Consider the following 17,961-nt stretch of genomic DNA (forward strand, 5'->3'; position numbering starts at 1 on the left):
ATGGAGAATGTAATGTAGGTGTGTGAAGCCAACCAGTGCTAATTTAATGTTGTGCTGCTGAGTTAATACTTTGATTCTAAAAGGGGGGCTTTGCAGGCGTCAAGTATGACGTGTTTCGCTGCTGCATTTGTCTGGAAAAAGGTTGTTTGATGTCAAAGACAAGGGGACTTCTCATGGTGAACAGACCATCTCCCTAAATAATTCTCACACAAGAGGTTACTTTGACAGAGAGAGTCACAGTAAAAATAACTAAAGCTGCCCTCCAGGTTTTTTTTTTCCTCTTTTGGAGTGTTTTTTTCTGACCTTGCTGTTCTTACCTCCTTGCCATCACATTCCTCACTCAATCACTCTCTCTCTCTCTCTCTCTCTCTCTCTCTCTCTCTGTCTCTCTCTCTCTCTCTCTCTCTCTCTCTCCATCGCACTCAAGCTCCAGCACTGTAGCTCCTCCCCCCTTCTCTCTGTTTCATCACCTCTCTTGCTCACTTTCACTCTCTCTCTCTCTCACTTTCTCCCCCTGACTCTGTGGCTCCTCCTGCCTCGCTCCCTCTGTGGCTCCTCCTCTACAGCATGGGGGCGAGTCTTGGGTGGGAGGAGCCTGGGGATATTTGCTGAGGCGTAATGGAGTCACATGTTACCCGTTGTGCCACTAGGGAGCAGCATGTGGCATGTAGTGTCACATTGGAGGGCTCATTAACAGCCACAGCAGGCTGAAGAGGCCTGCTAATGGAGGCGGCTGTGTTCAGGATAGACGCATCTCTAAATAGGAAGTGTCTGATCTCACAAAAGCACATGACATATCAGTAGAAGGGGAACAGTAGATTTCTTGTGAAATGATCAGGATCTCTTAGGAAGTCACAAACATGACATGACTGTTGTGCAGTGAATGAATGAATGAATGAGAGAAGATTAGATAATTAGTTAGTTAATTAGTATAATTCAAACTTCCATAGAGACAAAATACTTATTATTCCTGTATTACCTGTACTATTACCTGTAAACTAGTAGCTATTACATTTTACTATTACCTGTAAACTATTAACTATTACATCTTTGATATTGTCTCCTATTTGGCATGGTTCATAAACATGCAGCAGTTTGCCAGACATCTGCCTTTTTTAGTGGAAACAGTAATTATAGTAGTTTAGGATGTTTTTTCCAAAAAAAAAAAAAGGCGAGAGGGGTTCACATTTGGTTTTTGCTGCCTCAGAATAACGACCTGGTGGCAGAATTATGACGGCATTTTATGACATAGGTTATCACTGTTTACTGTTATTTTGTTAAGATGAAAAGCATCGGTACTGAGATTTTATTGTGCCACTTTGTCCAAGCTGTCCATGGGGATGAAAGAAACAGTGAGTTGCCTACCATGTTGTTTGTATCAATATCTACAGTATATCAATATGAGTAACTATTAGGGCAGGGCGATATGGCCAAAAAAATAAAATCTTGATTTTTTTTTCTCCAAACTTCAAACAATTCATGACTTTAATCTAGATTTTTCTCGTTTTTCCACTAACTGCTACCATTGATGGGGATCTTTGCAGGCATCATGTGACTGGTGATGCATGCATGATTTTCTGGGCATGCTCATTCTATGTGAGAATACACATTCATGTGTGATGAGTGAATTGGGGCTTTTTTAATGTTATACATAGTTAAAATCTCGATTTTACGATTCAGGTGTTCTTTGCGTTGATTTAAACCATAAATTTGAATTAACTGATTTATCGCCAAGCCATATTGGCCATCCATGTCTTCTCAAAGGAAAGCCAATGACAGCACACTTACATGCTCGGCGTTCCTATGAACATCAAATTCATTTATAGCTTTTTACAAAGCTGAGCTGAGAAATATTGAACTGTTTGAGCAGCAGGGAGCCGGGAGGACCTGTGTTCATGTCTTTGTGAAAGCTACAGCCCCACAGTCGTTGTTTTCTGTGGCTGAGGCTGCGTTTTGACATCTCCAACATCTCATATCCTAATAATGTTACATACTGAAGGGATGCTGAGCAGCATTCTCTACCAACCAGTTAGTTCACTGCAAACTGAAGTCATTTGTATGGGAAAAGTAATTTTATTAGGGAGCAGTAATCATCCCAGGCATGCTCGGTGTGTGAGGCAGAGGAAACACACTGCTGGTTAAACATGCAACGTGACCCCTTCAGCAGCAAGAGCAAATGGTTGACAGTTTTCAGGGTCATGAGGCCAGCAAGAGGTCTTTGTATACCTGTGTTTGTGGCACCGCTGTTGGCCTTGCTGTGCCTTTGATAGAGCCCTGCTTTATTTCTTCATGCTCTTAGCTGATAAATCTTAGTTGTCCCCCAGTGTGTTGGGGAAAACCAGATCTCCAAGGTGAAATGTGAGACAAAGGTCACACAGAGGACCCTCGGGACATGTACCAGAGCCCTGTAAAAGGGTCTGAAGTTCCGCTCTAAGAGAGGGGTCGGTCGTATAGATTGTGGGAACTGACTTACTTCTGTTTAGTCCAACTCAAAATGTCCCTCTGTGATTTTTTTTTTTTCCAACAGGAACCCTTGGTGTGGTGACTGAGGTAACAATGAAGATCCGTCCCATGCCAGAGTATCAGAAGTATGGGTCAGTGGTGTTTCCCAACTTTGAGCAGGGAGTTGCCTGCTTACGAGAGGTTGCCAGACAGGTAAGCATCCAAATGTATCCATGTCCAGATCTCTGCCCTCTGTAAACACTAAACACACACTACTCTGGTACAGTGATGGCACACCTAACTTTTATTTGCAGGTTCGTTATGCATCTTCTGGTTTTGTTTTATTATTTTTTATGACATGTAAATATTTCACTTCACTTACATTTAGGATTGCACATGTCACTCCCCATACTTTATATTTTCAAGCCTCATCAAAACATTTATATTCAGCCTGCACATTTTGGCAAATGTTGAAGATTAAGTGCAGTTGACAGGAGGTTAATCATAATCACACAGTAGGCTACAGACTGTAACTGCAGATATTTACTCTTCAGATCAATGCTACTGTAGTGGTCAAATGGGATTGGCAGGCCCACAATTAATGAGAATGAATGAATCTGGATGACAAAGGCAATCGAGATGACTCGCCCGCCTCCTCTGCTGTCTGTGGCTGCTCATAGTGCTGATGCAACTATTATTGATGGCTAGTGAGGCTCCAGTTTGTTCATCCCCATAAATGCCTCGTGGTGCAGCCTATACACAATTATATGTATCGGTTATAGAGCTAACCCTCCAGTCGTTGCACTGAACGTATTTGTTGATTTTGGTCAAGGCAAATGTATATCAGCAAATGACAGTGGAACCATTTGACATAAGATGTAATCACTGGAGCAGGGGTTTTCATTGAAATACCCTAATATGGGCCAATGTTCTTTTTTCAGAGATGTGCGCCAGCATCTATACGACTGATGGATAATGAACAGTTTCAGTTCGGTAAGTTTTATCAGATTACTGCAATCCAAATGCGACCCAGCCTGGAATTTTAAGCATTGCATTACTAGTGGTGCCATTATCACTCCATTATTGGTCTAGTTTATGTTTCATTGGTTTGAAGACACTGCTTGTTATTAAAACTTTGGATTCTTCGAAAATGTTCTGTCTAAATCTGTTAATATTGTGTTCATTATTTTTTGTTATGAACTGTGGAGCAAAATGGATTTATGTCTTCAGTCATGGTGGGATCTCAAACCTCTGAGGCGATAATGTTTTAGCAACTCCCAGCCTCCAGCAGTCTGTGTAATACAGGCGTGCACTTACACATACACAGTCACTTGCTTCTTAACCTTGTTTGAGAAAATTATGGATTGGGTCTGAGCAGGGCTCCCATTCAAGTCCTTTGGGTGCACTGTGGTACCTTCACTGTACAAGTAGGCTTACGTATGACCTGGTTTCCATTTTCAGGAAATGGTTATTCCCTTCAGGCCCCTTGTGTAACCTCAAGATTTGATCAGAGGGCTTTGCAACGTGTGGCACATTGCTGTTGTTAACCAGTAGCACAGCAGTAATAATCTTAGATTAATTCTGCCAGCACAATTTATTTCCTAAAAAGTATTTGGTTCAGTGTGCAGTGGGGCTTTTTATTGCTGCGTACCTTTTGAGAAAAGAACAACGAATGGCAGTGGTAACAGTGTGCGACTATTTTACCTTCTACAGGGTTGAATTGTTAAATTGATCATTATTTTACCAAGAGAATAGCTATGCACATGCACACGCACACACACACACACACACACACACACACACACACACACTCACAAACACACATGCGCGTGCACACATGCACACACACGCACACACACACACACAAGCAAAGAACTGAAGCAAGATGAAAAATGACCTTGGCAAAAATTAAGAAGTTACATTGAAGTTTTATGATATTGTTTCTTAAGGTCTGGAGGAATGCATCAGGCATTGCCAGAGATCTCTGTAAAGTTCCCCAGTCTCCAGGGATCTCATTAGCTCCCCTATATTTCCACTTTTCACAGAGTAGGCACTTCTTAGCATTAAGTAGGGAAGATGAAGCGGCCAGGTTTTTCACTAATAACTAAAACTCATGGCTCTATGATACCTTCTTGGGCTTATTAGTGGCTTGTCCTCACTTTTAATCATGGCTGCTGTTGGGTAAGGAGAGTTGATGTATTCACAGCTCCCTTTCAGATTGGGACAACGCATACAATTTAGCACCACCTGTCTTGATATACAAGATGAAAAATGAGAATGTTGTAGTAGTTAGTAGCTTCTATTGATATGCAAAAAAACACGAGCAAACTGAAACCACAGAGGGGGGAGCTAAGTAAAATTACGTACAGTGTAGGTGTAATTTTCTTTCTCTGGATGTTGAGTATTTAATTAACGAGTATGATGGCTGCGAGGGACCTAAAGACCTGCAATCAAATTTTGGAATGGAAACAATTAGGACACTAAGTGATGAAGAGACTTGAGCATGGGGGGAAATAAATGAACTGTTAAGTCTCAGCGACATCACCCGTGACTTTCCTGCTGTGATTGATAACCATCCCATTGGCCCGAGCCCCTCATTTTCGCTTGTCCACAGGCGCTTTTGTGCGTCCGATCAGGAATAAATCAAAAAGTGTGGGTGAGGAAGACGGATATCGCTGTGTCAACCTCACTTCCCTTCGGAAACCCCCTGATTTATAGTCCCTGTCGCTGGCAGCCACTGGCCAGTTGTAAAGTTATTCAAATGTTACCATTTATTTTTCCTCCTTTTGTTTGAAACCCCAAATAAATCTGACTCGCTTGCCTCTCAGAATGCTGGAGGAAGCAGGCAGGAGGAGGGTGTGACTAATGTGTGAAAAAAAATTATATCAATTGTTGTTCAAAAATGTCAGAGGCCCACTTGTTTGTGAATAGAGTGAGCTGACTCTTGCTGATGCTTTTTTTTTTACAGGTCATGCCCTGAAGCCTCAAGTGTCTTCAATTTTCACATCCTTCTTGGATGGGTTGAAGAAATTTTACATCACCAAGGTAAAATTTATTGGAGGAGAGGATCACCAGGTGTCTGGCCTCTGTGCTTTTTTGGGATAGGAAAAATGAATCTTCTTCTTTTATCCTCAGTTTAAAGGGTTCGACCCCCACCACTTGTGCGTGGCCACCCTGCTGTTTGAGGGAAACCGTGAGAAGGTGCTCCAGCATGAGAAGCAGGTTTATGACATCGCTGCTAAATTTGGGTAAGTAGTTCGCTCTCTGTTCTCCTGTCTCATTTCTGCAGGCATCCATGTCCCCCACCGATACTGCAACATTAATCTACCACTGGTAGAACGATGACCCACACGTCACAGAGATCTCTTAAAGATCACTGACCATGTAAAGCACAGAAATGACAAAGCACATTTTGGTGGGACTTTGAACGTGGTGGTGAGCCGCCTGAGGATGTGATGTTACTCCATTCAGCCGGACAACCGACCAGCGTGTGGTTGCGGTGAAAAGAAAGGAGATGTGCTCCTCTGCTCTTCAGACTCGGTCCTCCACTCAGTAGTCTGTCTCGGTTGCAGAGTGATGGATCACCTGTGGATGTCCTCCTGTCAGGCCAGCTTTTGTGTTAAAGTGGGTGGGGTGTGGGCGGTTGATAGTAGGGCGCAGCTCCCCTTAGGACAGGGCGATAGGACAGAGCCTGGGAGTGCTTTGCTGCTGTGATTGATCATGAAACAGATCAATGAGGACTTTGGTGGAAATAAGTTATCTATCAGCCTGAGAGGGTTGCTATCACCATCCTCAGCCTGGATTTAACCCCTAACAACAGCATCACACGTGGGCTTGTCCCAAATAAATTAACCTTCATGTCTAATCTGCCTGAATGATATGATCAACGTTATTCATGGGAAATTACAAGATGGCTGTCATATGAGACATTTCAACACATTGTTCCAGTGGTCTTTTGAGTGCTTGTGCTGCATTCACATAATGGAGGTACCCCATCGTTAAAGTAAATAAATCCCAATTTAATGCAAATTTGATCATGCCCTCTTTTAAATCCACAAACCACCACTGCCTGCCATAATGCTGAATATATATATTTTTTGTTGTTGTTGTTGATAAATTAACATCTTAACAGTGTTACCTTTTGATGTATACTTAGAGAATTGTAATGTTTACTTACTTTCCTGCTCAACTGACTTAAACACAATTTGTACCAATGGGAACCTTTCCTACCTCTACTTAGCTAACCATATGACCTGAATGCGTCATTGCAAGGTAATACTTAATTGTAGCTGTTCAGTGACACTTTTTTACACCTGCAGATCACTAGTTTTTTTCAGAGGAATGCAGGTTGTGATTGCAAGCGTGGAATTAATTTTAATTTAATTTTATTTTTAGCGGAGAAAATTTCCAATCAAATATTGATTTGAATATGTATGCCCATTTCATTAATTCTCTACCTCAGTTAGTCACCCTGTGGAATCTAAAACCAGTCAGAAATGAGCATCTCATCATAACACTATTCGTCTTCAGGGTCAGTTTGTGTAGGATGGATCCTCAAACCTGTTCTTTGGGAAATCTCAGTGATTCCCTCCTGAGTAACCCTATGGATTACATATATTTCTGTAATTTTTTGGCTCAATGCCCAGATCTGCAAGTCACTGGAGTCCTGCCCTCGTAATAGGCAGCAATCCAATCATAAGAAACTTGTCAGTTACATGGAGCATCCTATGCTTTATTGCATTATTTCAAATAAATTGTGATTACCCATCAAATCAAGTGCCAGTGATGGATTGTGGTGGTTCTGTAAGGAATATTTTCTTTTGGTGTTAGGAAACAGGAGGAGGGGGAAAAAGACTTAGTAAATCAATATAGCGATTTCCTAATGAGCATGTCGTGATTAGTTTGGGTAGTAGATGAAAATTTGATTACCCATTGCAAGTGATGGATGTGTGGCTGACCTGTGCCGATGCGTGGAGCACAGCTTCATTGATCTGTACATTGTTGGATTGACAGGCGCTCCGCAGCTGCCCTGCAGCTGTTGTGAGGAGGAGCGGCCAGGCCAGTAGCACCAAAAGAAAGGGCTGTTAAATATTAACCCTGTTATCTGCTTCCAGGGGCCTGGCAGCTGGAGAGGACAATGGGCAGAGGGGCTACATGCTGACCTTCGTCATCGCTTACCTCCGGGTGGGTCACTCCTCTCCCTATTTTCCCTGGGCTGATGGGCAGGTGGGGTGGGGCGAGGAGGGTGCACCCTGACAGGACCTCTGACAGCAGATTGGCCTGTGTGCAGCACAGAAAGGCCGCAGAATGTGACCTCCGACAGTCTCTGATTTGATCTAGTCACAGATGTTGTCAGGGAGTGTGAGAATGAAGCATTTACACCATGAAAAGTGCACAGTCAGGATCACAATGGAGAGCACTGCTTTGATTTTTTTTTTTTTTTTTTTTTTTTTTTTTTAGAAGTCCTGTCATAGGCCTTTCTGCTAATCAAACTGTTGCTACAGAAACCGTAAACAGTAATGTAGTACTGGGCGATGTTTGATTGAATACCTCGATGTTTATATTGTGAGAATATTTGAATTTGAATGACCGTTGTTCTTAAGAGATTTGCACACAAGATTTTTGATGAAACAATTATTAGTAATGTGGATATGATGAGCAACCAGGCGGAGGCAAATTATAACAAATAATTTAGCCTTTAAAACCAGGGAAATACAATGGGGATACCATATTAACATACTGCAAAATTCAACCCCCCGACGATATCTGGTCTCATTACCAATGATTGTGAGACCTCCTGCATTTTTGTCGATGTTTTGGTGTAAAATCTTTATCAAGACTTTTTGAAAATGTCTGGATAGTCCTGTCTTGAAAGTATTGAGCATAAATTAAGTGTGCTGGAGCTTTCATAATTCTTAGTAATGCTCTTGTGTGGGGTTTAATTCCCAGCACCTATTGGTGTACACGTTTTTCATCTTTTCATAATGTCTAGTCTCATATCACAATTGCGATATATTACCCTGCCATATGTTAATCTTGCATTGCATTCTGAACAGGACTTGGGGATGGACTACTATGTGATCGGGGAGTCGTTTGAAACCTCCGTGCCTTGGGACAGGTAAGCACACCAACATTAGCTATAGCCCTCTCTCAGTTGAATTTGAATAGCTGTGAGCATTTTCTATTTCTCGCTTCCCACGCAGTGTGAAGAGACCCGAAGAAATACAGTTCAGCCCCACCCTGCCTCCTTCTCCCTCTCACTCCCCTTTTTCACTCTCTTTCTTTCTTTTTTCCTCTTTCCTTCTGTCTTTGACATTCACCTTCATGCCTGCCTTCTTCCCCCATTAACCGCCTCAGCGTTGGTGGAAGCTTGCCTTCTCAGCCTACAGGCTGATAGTACTGACACACACACACACAGGGAGAAGCCTGTATTTATGTGTGTGTGGTGTGGGGGAACGCAATGCAAGCTGCACATATCGAATATATAATGTATACAACATCCACTGTCGGTGTGTAGTGCACATTCATGTATCTTCTCATCATATTCTTCACCAAATATTTTTACACACACACACACACACACACACACACACACACACACACACACTGAGCTTCTCGCTGTGTAAAATGCCTGACGGGGGAGACCAAGAGATCAGGCACTGAGGCGAGCATATGTGCCTGGCTCATTACCCGTCGTCCTCCCCATCCTCCACACTCGGCTGCACATGCCTAGGACTGGCGGCCATTTCCACACCAGTGGGAACCTCTCCCGCAATGGTCCTCATGTTTTTCAGTCTCTCCTCCCCCTCTTTCTTGGCCTCTCGCCTTTCTCAATATTTTTATCATTTTGCACAGCTTGTTAATTCAGTTTCAAGTGGTACCCTTGTACATACAGTTATCGTGTTTTAAATAAATACACAGCTTCTGACTTAGAGCTGACTTTTGCCGAATTTTGACTTTCTCCTAAGCAAGGAGTTCTTTTTCATTTTGTTTTATCCTATTCAGAGCTTATCAAACTTAGAAGCAACTTTTTGTTTGCCCTCCATTTGTTGCATATCCAGGGTCTTGGATATTTGCCGGAATGTCAAAGAGCGCATCATCAGAGAGTGTAAAGAGAGAGGAGTGCAGTTTCCACCATTATCCACATGCAGGTAACCACGATTACAGTAAATGTTCTTGCACATAATATGTGAATTTATTAAATTTTTATTCAGTTTTCAAGTTTAGCCTGATTGTAGACACTCCCGCCCTCCAAGCCCCCAACCCCTCGACCCCTTGTGAGTCACCTAGTCCCAGATAGGCAGACGGATAACCTGACGGACAGACGGCAAGGCTGTGAGGAGCACCAGGCTGCTACTTGCTCATTGAGGACAGATTAGGCCTCAGCCTGATTATGCTGCGGCCATTCATTTCCCGGCTGCAGTCTGTCACATGATTGATTTGTCCATTTAACCTCTAGAGCAGTCAGTGTGCTAGGTGATGGGCCATGTCAGATGAACAAGGGCTCTGCACTCAGTCGCTCCAAAGGGAAAGTGGCCAGAGAGAGACAATGCAAACTGGAGAGGCTGTCAGCTTTATTTACAAAAAAAAAAAAAAAAAAAATTCCAAAAAGCCTTTCCACGTTGTCTTGGATTAATCTTGATTTGTATATATTCCTCATCAGCTTTTAAAGTACGTTTGATTAGGAAGACAGCAATTCCACATGAGTTGTTGGCATAGTTTGTTCTGTGTAAAATCCCAAGTTGACTAAATTAAATTAACTCCCCATTTTATATTAATGTGACCGTTTGACGGACATGACATCTTTGAGTCATCATCTCACATACCGAACAGCTGCAAATGAGGCTCAAGATGATTCAGTAGGAGTGTGTGATGCCCATTTAATGTCCCGATAATGTGATGTTATTAAAGGTGACAGAGCCTCTGTGCTACCTCCGCTTTCTGGAAAACATGAGCGGAATTGAGGTCAGGGGTTCAGAGGGAGAGCCCAACCTCCCACTTCACTCTTACAAAAGGGAAAAAAATGCATTTATTGTTTGAAAATGGAGTGTCTCGATAAAACGATGCTGTTTGGATGCATGTAGAATTGATTTTCAGAGGTTCAGGTGAAGGAGAAACATTGGGCCAAATGGTCTTTTCTGCTTGTTTAAACGTCTGCGTTATGCCTCTGTTGTTTTACAGGGTGACTCAGACGTACGATGCTGGTGCCTGTGTCTACTTTTACTTTGCCTTCAACTACAGGGGACTCAGTGATCCAGTGCACGTGTATGAACGAGTGGAGGTAAACTGTTACCCTTTTTATTACCTACATCTGACCTGATGATGCACCTCAACTGCTGCAACACAAAGTGTGAATGTGTTACAAAAATCATTTAATATTCTATAATAATGACTGAGTATGATTTTATTTTTATTTCCCAGCATGCAGCTAGAGAAGAGATCCTTGCCAATGGAGGAAGCTTGTCACATCACCATGGAGGTATTATTACAAGATTCCAAATCCACACTAATACATTGGTTCTGGTTAATCAAATACTAAAAAAAACTTGCTTTGCTCTAACATTGTGCTTAAAAACAGGTGGAAAAGATTCATGAGTAATGCACCACGTGGGGTGACAGTCTTCAGAGCTGTAAATGTATATTTGCCCCTTGTCCTCGTGAAAAGACACTTTGTGCTGAGTTGCCAAGGCAGCATGGCAAGCTGTTTCAGTAAGCTGTTCCATGTTAGCGAGCAGGCGCCCAGTCTTCTTATAAACGTCTGTTTGGTGGGAGATCTTTCATTGCTTCCTTCACATGTCCAAAATATGTTCCTGCAGCACAGATGAATGGCTCTGACTTGGCTATTTGTTCATTTCAACAGTGACCAAATGAAACGTGAGCAAGGGAGGGAGGCAAAACAACTCTCTGGGCCCCATCAGGGCTAACCGAAATGGCTGCCTTATCTATATTGCCATCCGCCTCGCTGTTTTCATACATCACTTCAGGCTATTCATCACACCTGTCAAAAACAGCATGCAGTGAATCAGCTGCGATATTAAATCACAATTTTTCCTGAAGGCGGGGAAGGGTTCAAAATTAAAAGATTGCTAATAAAAAGGAGGCGGTGGGCCAGGGTAAATGATGCTGCCGTTACCGCCGGCTGTATACTGACCTCCAAACGGTGGCCTGGCCACCCTGTGCAGCACGGGGAGGTGACGGGGGGGAGAGGAGGGGATATTGATGCAGCTCCCGTGTGCGAGGCCCACTCTGTAATTGTGATTAATAACAGTGGGGCTTGCTATCTGGGCGCAGACAGGCCGGTTTGTCTGCCCACAATCAGCGCTTGACAAATGGAGCTAGTTTCACTGGGTTTTGTGTATCAAAGAAAACAGATGTAGTCAAGGATGGTGAGGTGGGAGGGCACCGGAGGAAATATACATTTTTGTGGCCCCGTATTTACAGCAGGTCAGCCTTATGCTGCGTGGGCGTGGGTAAGGGAAGTTGGGCGTGTAGGAAGCTTTACCCCTTTTCTACTGAACATAATACTCAACTAAATATATTGTGTCGATTTTTCTCCAAGACAGAAATGATTTTAACTTTTGAAAGGGGCCGAATTTATCCCAACTGTTTAGCTGCAGAGGCTGTAGTAGATGTTTGATTATTCGCTGGCTGTTAGTTGAAAGCCAGAACATTGGAAGAAATGTCCTCTTTAACCAGGTCACTAGTGCTGTAGCAGTGGAGTTGTTGAACATCCATCACCGAGAGAGTCATCCATCCATCAGCCTTGCACCACAGCTTCTCAGCCAATACTCTGGCTCTGCCATATCAGAGGAGCGCAGGGCCACTACCTTAGCCCGTCTTTCATGTCCTGACCCCCATTTGTCAAAGCGGCCCGGGGAGAGCAGGAGCACTGTTTCAGAGGTGTGAGGCTCAGCCCGGTCACTACAGCCTCCTCTGTATGAGGCCTGCCCCGGGGCACCCAGCGTCTTCACCCGACCTTGCGGCTTCACGGAGCGTCCGTCTAGCACACTCAGCCAACTGCACCGCCACACAGGTCACTGCACTTAGGCGATAGAAAAATTACTTGATTCAGAGATTTTTTTTTCTTCCTCTTACTCATTACCCTCGCTGACTACACCCCACACTTTCCCTGACTGTGTTTTTTTTTTCCTCTTTATCTGCCATTTTTGAAATGACTACCTTCTCCTCTTTGCATGTCTCAGCTGCACAGACCAAGCTTGGCGAGATTGATTGCAATAGCAGGAAAAAAAGAGAGAATATGACAAGATAGATGTGTAAATTATCACTGTGATGGAGGCAATGATGCAGTCCCAGCACCTTCTGTTTTCTCTCTTCTCCCTGAAAGGAGGGAGGGATCGAGGTGCGACAAGGGGAAGGGAGTGAAGAGGGGTGGTAGAGGAGCAGGATACTTTTTTAGTTAACGGGTAGCTGCTGATTGGGTGAGTGACTGGTCCCTCTGGCGCCATCTGGATGTATGTGTGGTGCCAGGGTCCCTGGTGACCCCCTTGTCTGTCCTGTTTTGTCAGGAGACGGGCCTCGCCAGCCCTGTGCCTGATCCCCATCTGGGTCTCCTGGCTGAACTCGCTGTCACTGATCTCATAGTGCTCTCATGATTCAGGACCACTCCCTCCCTCAACATGCCCTATTAACATGGGGGCTTGTCGACTTCCACTACCGGTGATGCAAAGAGAAACGCCCCCTGCCCACTCCCACGTGGGCAGGGAAGGCGTGTGAGCACTCCCATCTTACACCTTCCTATTCTCAGGTCTGCCTCTGTATCTAATCTCATGTGATAACGCCGGTGCTTTCAGAACCAAGTGTATTTGCCCACTCAGCAGCACCTGTTCCTGATGGTTCTATTCTCATATCTATTTTTTGTGTCACGGGATAAATTTATCTGTATGTTTTTTTCCCCCCCAAACTTAACATCACCTCCAAAAGTGAGTGGTTACCCAAACACAGAGCTGAAGCCAAAGAAAGCAAAGAAGACAGGCTATTTTTTTTGTACTGCTTTTCAAGTTTTCAGCCTGGATTTTTTTCTTAATATCATTACATTATCAGGGTTCCCATGCATCCTGGAAATCCTGGAAATATATGAACTAGTTTCCCAGTCATGGAAAACACCTGAAAATTTCAAAAACTTTTAAAATGTCCTGAAAATAGCCAGCATATTATGACTGAGGTTACGTTTTCAAATGTTTTTCTGAGCTCACATCGCATGTTTTAAGCACCCCTTTTCAAGGCACGTTGATATTCAGCTGTTGTCTTTTGTTGAATCGCAGTGCTACACATGTGTGGAAGGCAAAACAGCTCAGAAACTCATCTACACATTTGTGGGCATGTTCTTTTTTTTTTTTTTTTTTTTTTTTTTTTTTTTCTAACATATAAACAACATGTTGTACAAGACAACAATATGTTTGCAATTTGTTATTTTAGACATCAAATTCATGCAATTCTGAGCTATTTGGCCATTTAGTTCAATTTGAATCATTCTAAGTTGACCTGAGAGCAAGAGCACCATGGATATAAGTCACTGAATATGTCCTTGAAAAATTATGGAGAATGATTTCCTTAAGAGTGGCAACCCTGATTTTCTTCATTTACTGTTTAATAATGTCTGCGATGTGAAGTCCTTTGACACTGTGATGAAGGACTATTTATATAAACTTGACTTAACCACCTTTCATCTGTTGAGAATGATCTCAGTCGTTCTTTAGTTTGCTCATTGAATGTACTTCTGTCTGAGATGCTCAAATTTGAAGGTGCAGCACTCAGCAGTCATGCTGCCACTGTGGGTCTCTGTGCTTAACCTACGAGGTATTATTATGTTTTACTGTTGTTGCTTCTTTCTTCGGCTGTTCACATTAAGGAGAAATGCCTGAAATGAGAAAGCTGACTCAAAAATCATAGAGCATTGTGTTGTGCATAGAACTGGGCAATATGAACAAAACAGAATGTCACACCATGTTTGATGAAATACTTTGATATCGATAATGTGACTATATTATATGGATGGCTTATCGGTGCTTTCTTAAGATATTTACAGACACGATATTTGATAAACAATCAGTAATAATGTGGATATGATGACCAAGCAGGTAGCTGCAAATAATAAAACAGCTATAACTGTCTAATAAGTTCAGGAAATTGCATCCATTTACTGTATTGAAGCCCATAAAACCAGACAATACTTGTACTATATTGCAATATATCCAAAATCCCAGACAATATCTAGTTTCTTCTCACACTATTGGTATATTAGTAAATCATCCAGCCCCTGTTCTTGTTGTGCTTCGGTTTACACTGGATCATAAATTTCTACAGCTGGTTTAACTTGTTGTAAATTGAAGTTTTTGTGTTAGTTGAAGTTCTGTGACAGAGCTTGAGTCTCGTGAGAATCTGACCAGGCCTCGGCCCAGCCTCCTCAGTCCCCAGACCTCTCACTGGCTCCAGACCCTCTGCTAAGAACCTGTCAGGTACAGACGCTCTGGAGTGTGTCTGACTGGACAGCTGGCAAAGCACTGGGCACCTTAACTAGGCCTCGTGCCATAGGAACACTCGCTTCTCAGGTTGAGTGTGTGTGTGTCTGTATGTCGGGAAGAATGGCTGAAAGCCAAAGTCATGGTGAGGCCCATTGTGTCCCTACTCCACTGTTGGCTGTGGCACCCTGTTGGTGTGCAGGCCTGTGTCAGGGCGGCCGAACAGTGTTCAGGGCAACAACCTTGGAGGTCAGCTGGAGGAGCACACTCACAGGCTCTCTGTCACACAAATGCACAGGGCACACACGCACACACTTTCATAGAAACACACATGCACACCCTTGTGGCTTAGGAGGGAGGGAATTGGAGGGGAGTGGTGGCTTGCTCAGTGAGAGAAAAGGGAGCTTGGGACGGCCTGCTACAGCCGCCAGCCGGCCCCTCCTTTGGGAACACACAGAGCCTAATGAGTTTGATAGTCTGCTGAGCTCCATAAATCATGCCATGCAAAACATTTCTCCTCTCTGAATAAAAGCATTTATCACCCTCTGTTTATTCACTCACTCTCACAAGATTGATTGGCTCCCAGCAGCCTGCTGAGCAATCAGCCGTGCCGATTCCTCTATTTTTCCCCCTCGGTCTTCTTCCTTGCATTTATTTATTTATTTTCTTCTTTTCTCTGTCTTTCAGTGGGGAAACTTCGAAAGGAGTGGATGAGAGAGACCCTCTCCAACGTGGGCATGGGGATGCTTAAGTCTGTCAAGGATTATGTGGATCCCAATAACATCTTTGGCAACAGGAATCTCCTGTAATTTCCTGGTCTTTTCCATCTCTCTCTCACCTTTTCTAAAAGCATCTCCTGAGCGTTTGGATTAATGGTTACTAAATGTGAATTTAAATGGACAGAGATATTGTCTTTTTTGTCAAAGTGTCATTTGGTGCCATTTATTGATTCACCCAAATCTACCACCTTTCTTTTGCATAACATTGCACTTAATAAGCTGTTAAAAAAAAAGAAAAATCAGTGTCATTCTTTTTGAAGCTCATCTTTGCCATTGCGCCATGGCCTCAGTTTGTCATCAGAGGTGAAACGGTCGGGATACAGAGGTTTAGATGGATCCTTGTCTGGTCAATGTTTACTGTAGAACATTTCTGTCTCTATGTGTAAACGTGCTGCGGTCATGGCCTCACACACTGGATGGACATGATGCAACATAAGCTTGATATTGTCACATGTGCTCACAGTTAACAGTTTCCTAAAAATCCTTGCCAACTTGATTACCTTTTTTTGTGTGTGGAATCATTGTTGTCATCGTTGTTTGATCTGTGTATGGCACTACTTTAGCGGTAAGTTCTAGATGAATGCGCTTTCTAAAGCTCCGTGCCTTTCTAAAGCTACTCCTGCCTTTCCCTTCTCCAACACCCTCCATTGGTGTACAAGGAGCCTCTGTGAACCGATATTGTTTTGTATGTCATGTTTCCCCTGTCCTCTCTTACTCATCTGTCTCCAGTTGATCTTTGTTTTCATGCCTCTTGTTTTCCTGACTTATTGCCACAAGAGATGTGTGTTTTTTCTGGACTGTATGTGTGTGCCTCTTCTCAAAAGGGTACCCTTTGGTACCAAAATTCTCCCACCCCCTCCCAAACCTTGATAAAAATCTGTCCAAGTAGGAAGAAAGCGGTTACAAGTAGACACTACTGTGTATAGTTTTTGTATTGAAAGCTTTTACCTTGCATGGTTTGATACAAAGAAAGTTTAGCGGACGAAAGCCATTGTGTTTAGATCCTGCCTGCTTAATTGTGACCATGTTTGCAAAGGCCTCTGGATGCCGGTGCTCATGTTGTACCAAAGACTCAATACAACCTATTCATCAAACCATGCAGACATACTCTATCTATACATTTGTATATGCCCTCTATAGAAGTACCATCTTCACACACACATTCAATAATACATGCACCGCTAAATTGTATTTTTTTAAATCAACATATGCAACAATACCCTCTTGTGATCTGTAAAATATATTGATATTTGTGACTGTTACTGTAACTATTACATGTACTAAAACTTTCTATTTAACATGATTAGATCATGCTACTTATTTTTCAGGCACTATCAAATTCTTTTACCTGCATTTAATCGATGTTGCCCAGAAATTGCTCAGTTCAAAGAAAAAAATGTTTCCCTTGTTAATGTATATCTGTATTGTGTATGTTTTTTGAAAAAAAAAAAAAAAAGATACTTCTCTACTACAATTTGATACCAGGCTTGTACCATTTGTCACTGTTGTATTAATCATTGATTTTGAAGCAACGTTTCGCTTCTTTAAGAGAGCCATAAGTTGAGAAGCCTGTTGTAACACAGGTTATTTAACATGCACTCCATTGTGAGATTCAACATGAGAGCTCTGTCGCCCTGTCAGGACCATAGCTTCATTCCCTCTGGTCTGTGCGTCACATTGCGTTTTCCTCCTGGACCACCGTGTCCCTTGTCTTTCTCAAGCGTCTACCACATGATCCATTCATGGTATTTCCACAAGGAAACTTGAATGAAGGAACTGGTTTGGGACCCGTCACCTCTCATGGCATTATCTGAACAAATTCATTTTGCCCTTGTGTCAAAATCTTGTGAAAGCTTGAAACCTTGAATTATGGATGTACCTTTTGTTATTTTCCACTCCTCTTAATAATGTATTAGCAAACAAGTACATTTTGTCAATGCTGTTTGTGCAATAAATTGAAATAAAATATAAAGTTATAGATTTTTCTTTCAGCTGCACATCCCACACTGACATTGTACATTGCTTTCTGAGGATGCCATGTTAAAGCATGCCATGTTAGAGCAGCTCGTTCAGTCTTGACCAGGAGATGGTTTAAGCTTCTCACACACCCATTCATTCTTAATTCAGCTTTTCCACGGCAGCTTTTCCTTGGCGCTCAAAGGGTCAACAAGAGTCTTTGTCTACACAAAGCTGGAGAGCAGGCTTTCTTTGGTCGCCCACTCACCCCAGAGCACGCTCTCACTCTACCTGTGCCAAACTGA

General features: G+C 42.8%; 1 protein-coding gene across 1 annotated transcript in view; it reads left to right on the top strand.

Annotated features, from left to right (window-relative positions):
• The window catches only part of agps (alkylglycerone phosphate synthase), a 30,229-nt gene extending 13,073 nt beyond the window's left edge, over positions 1-17,156 (top strand). Inside the window, exons 11-20 of the mRNA XM_030080401.1 lie at positions 2,528-2,655; positions 3,384-3,435; positions 5,411-5,487; positions 5,578-5,690; positions 7,557-7,626; positions 8,499-8,560; positions 9,504-9,593; positions 10,624-10,723; positions 10,864-10,921; positions 15,609-17,156. Coding sequence (XP_029936261.1) covers positions 2,528-2,655; positions 3,384-3,435; positions 5,411-5,487; positions 5,578-5,690; positions 7,557-7,626; positions 8,499-8,560; positions 9,504-9,593; positions 10,624-10,723; positions 10,864-10,921; positions 15,609-15,730 — 872 coding nt within the window. The 3' untranslated portion in view covers positions 15,731-17,156. The remainder of the gene's footprint in view (positions 1-2,527; positions 2,656-3,383; positions 3,436-5,410; positions 5,488-5,577; positions 5,691-7,556; positions 7,627-8,498; positions 8,561-9,503; positions 9,594-10,623; positions 10,724-10,863; positions 10,922-15,608) is intronic.
• The last annotated feature ends 805 nt before the right edge of the window (positions 17,157-17,961 follow it).

Source organism: Myripristis murdjan, chromosome 21, assembly GCF_902150065.1.
Source record: "Myripristis murdjan chromosome 21, fMyrMur1.1, whole genome shotgun sequence".
Taxonomy (NCBI): domain Eukaryota; kingdom Metazoa; phylum Chordata; class Actinopteri; order Holocentriformes; family Holocentridae; genus Myripristis; species Myripristis murdjan.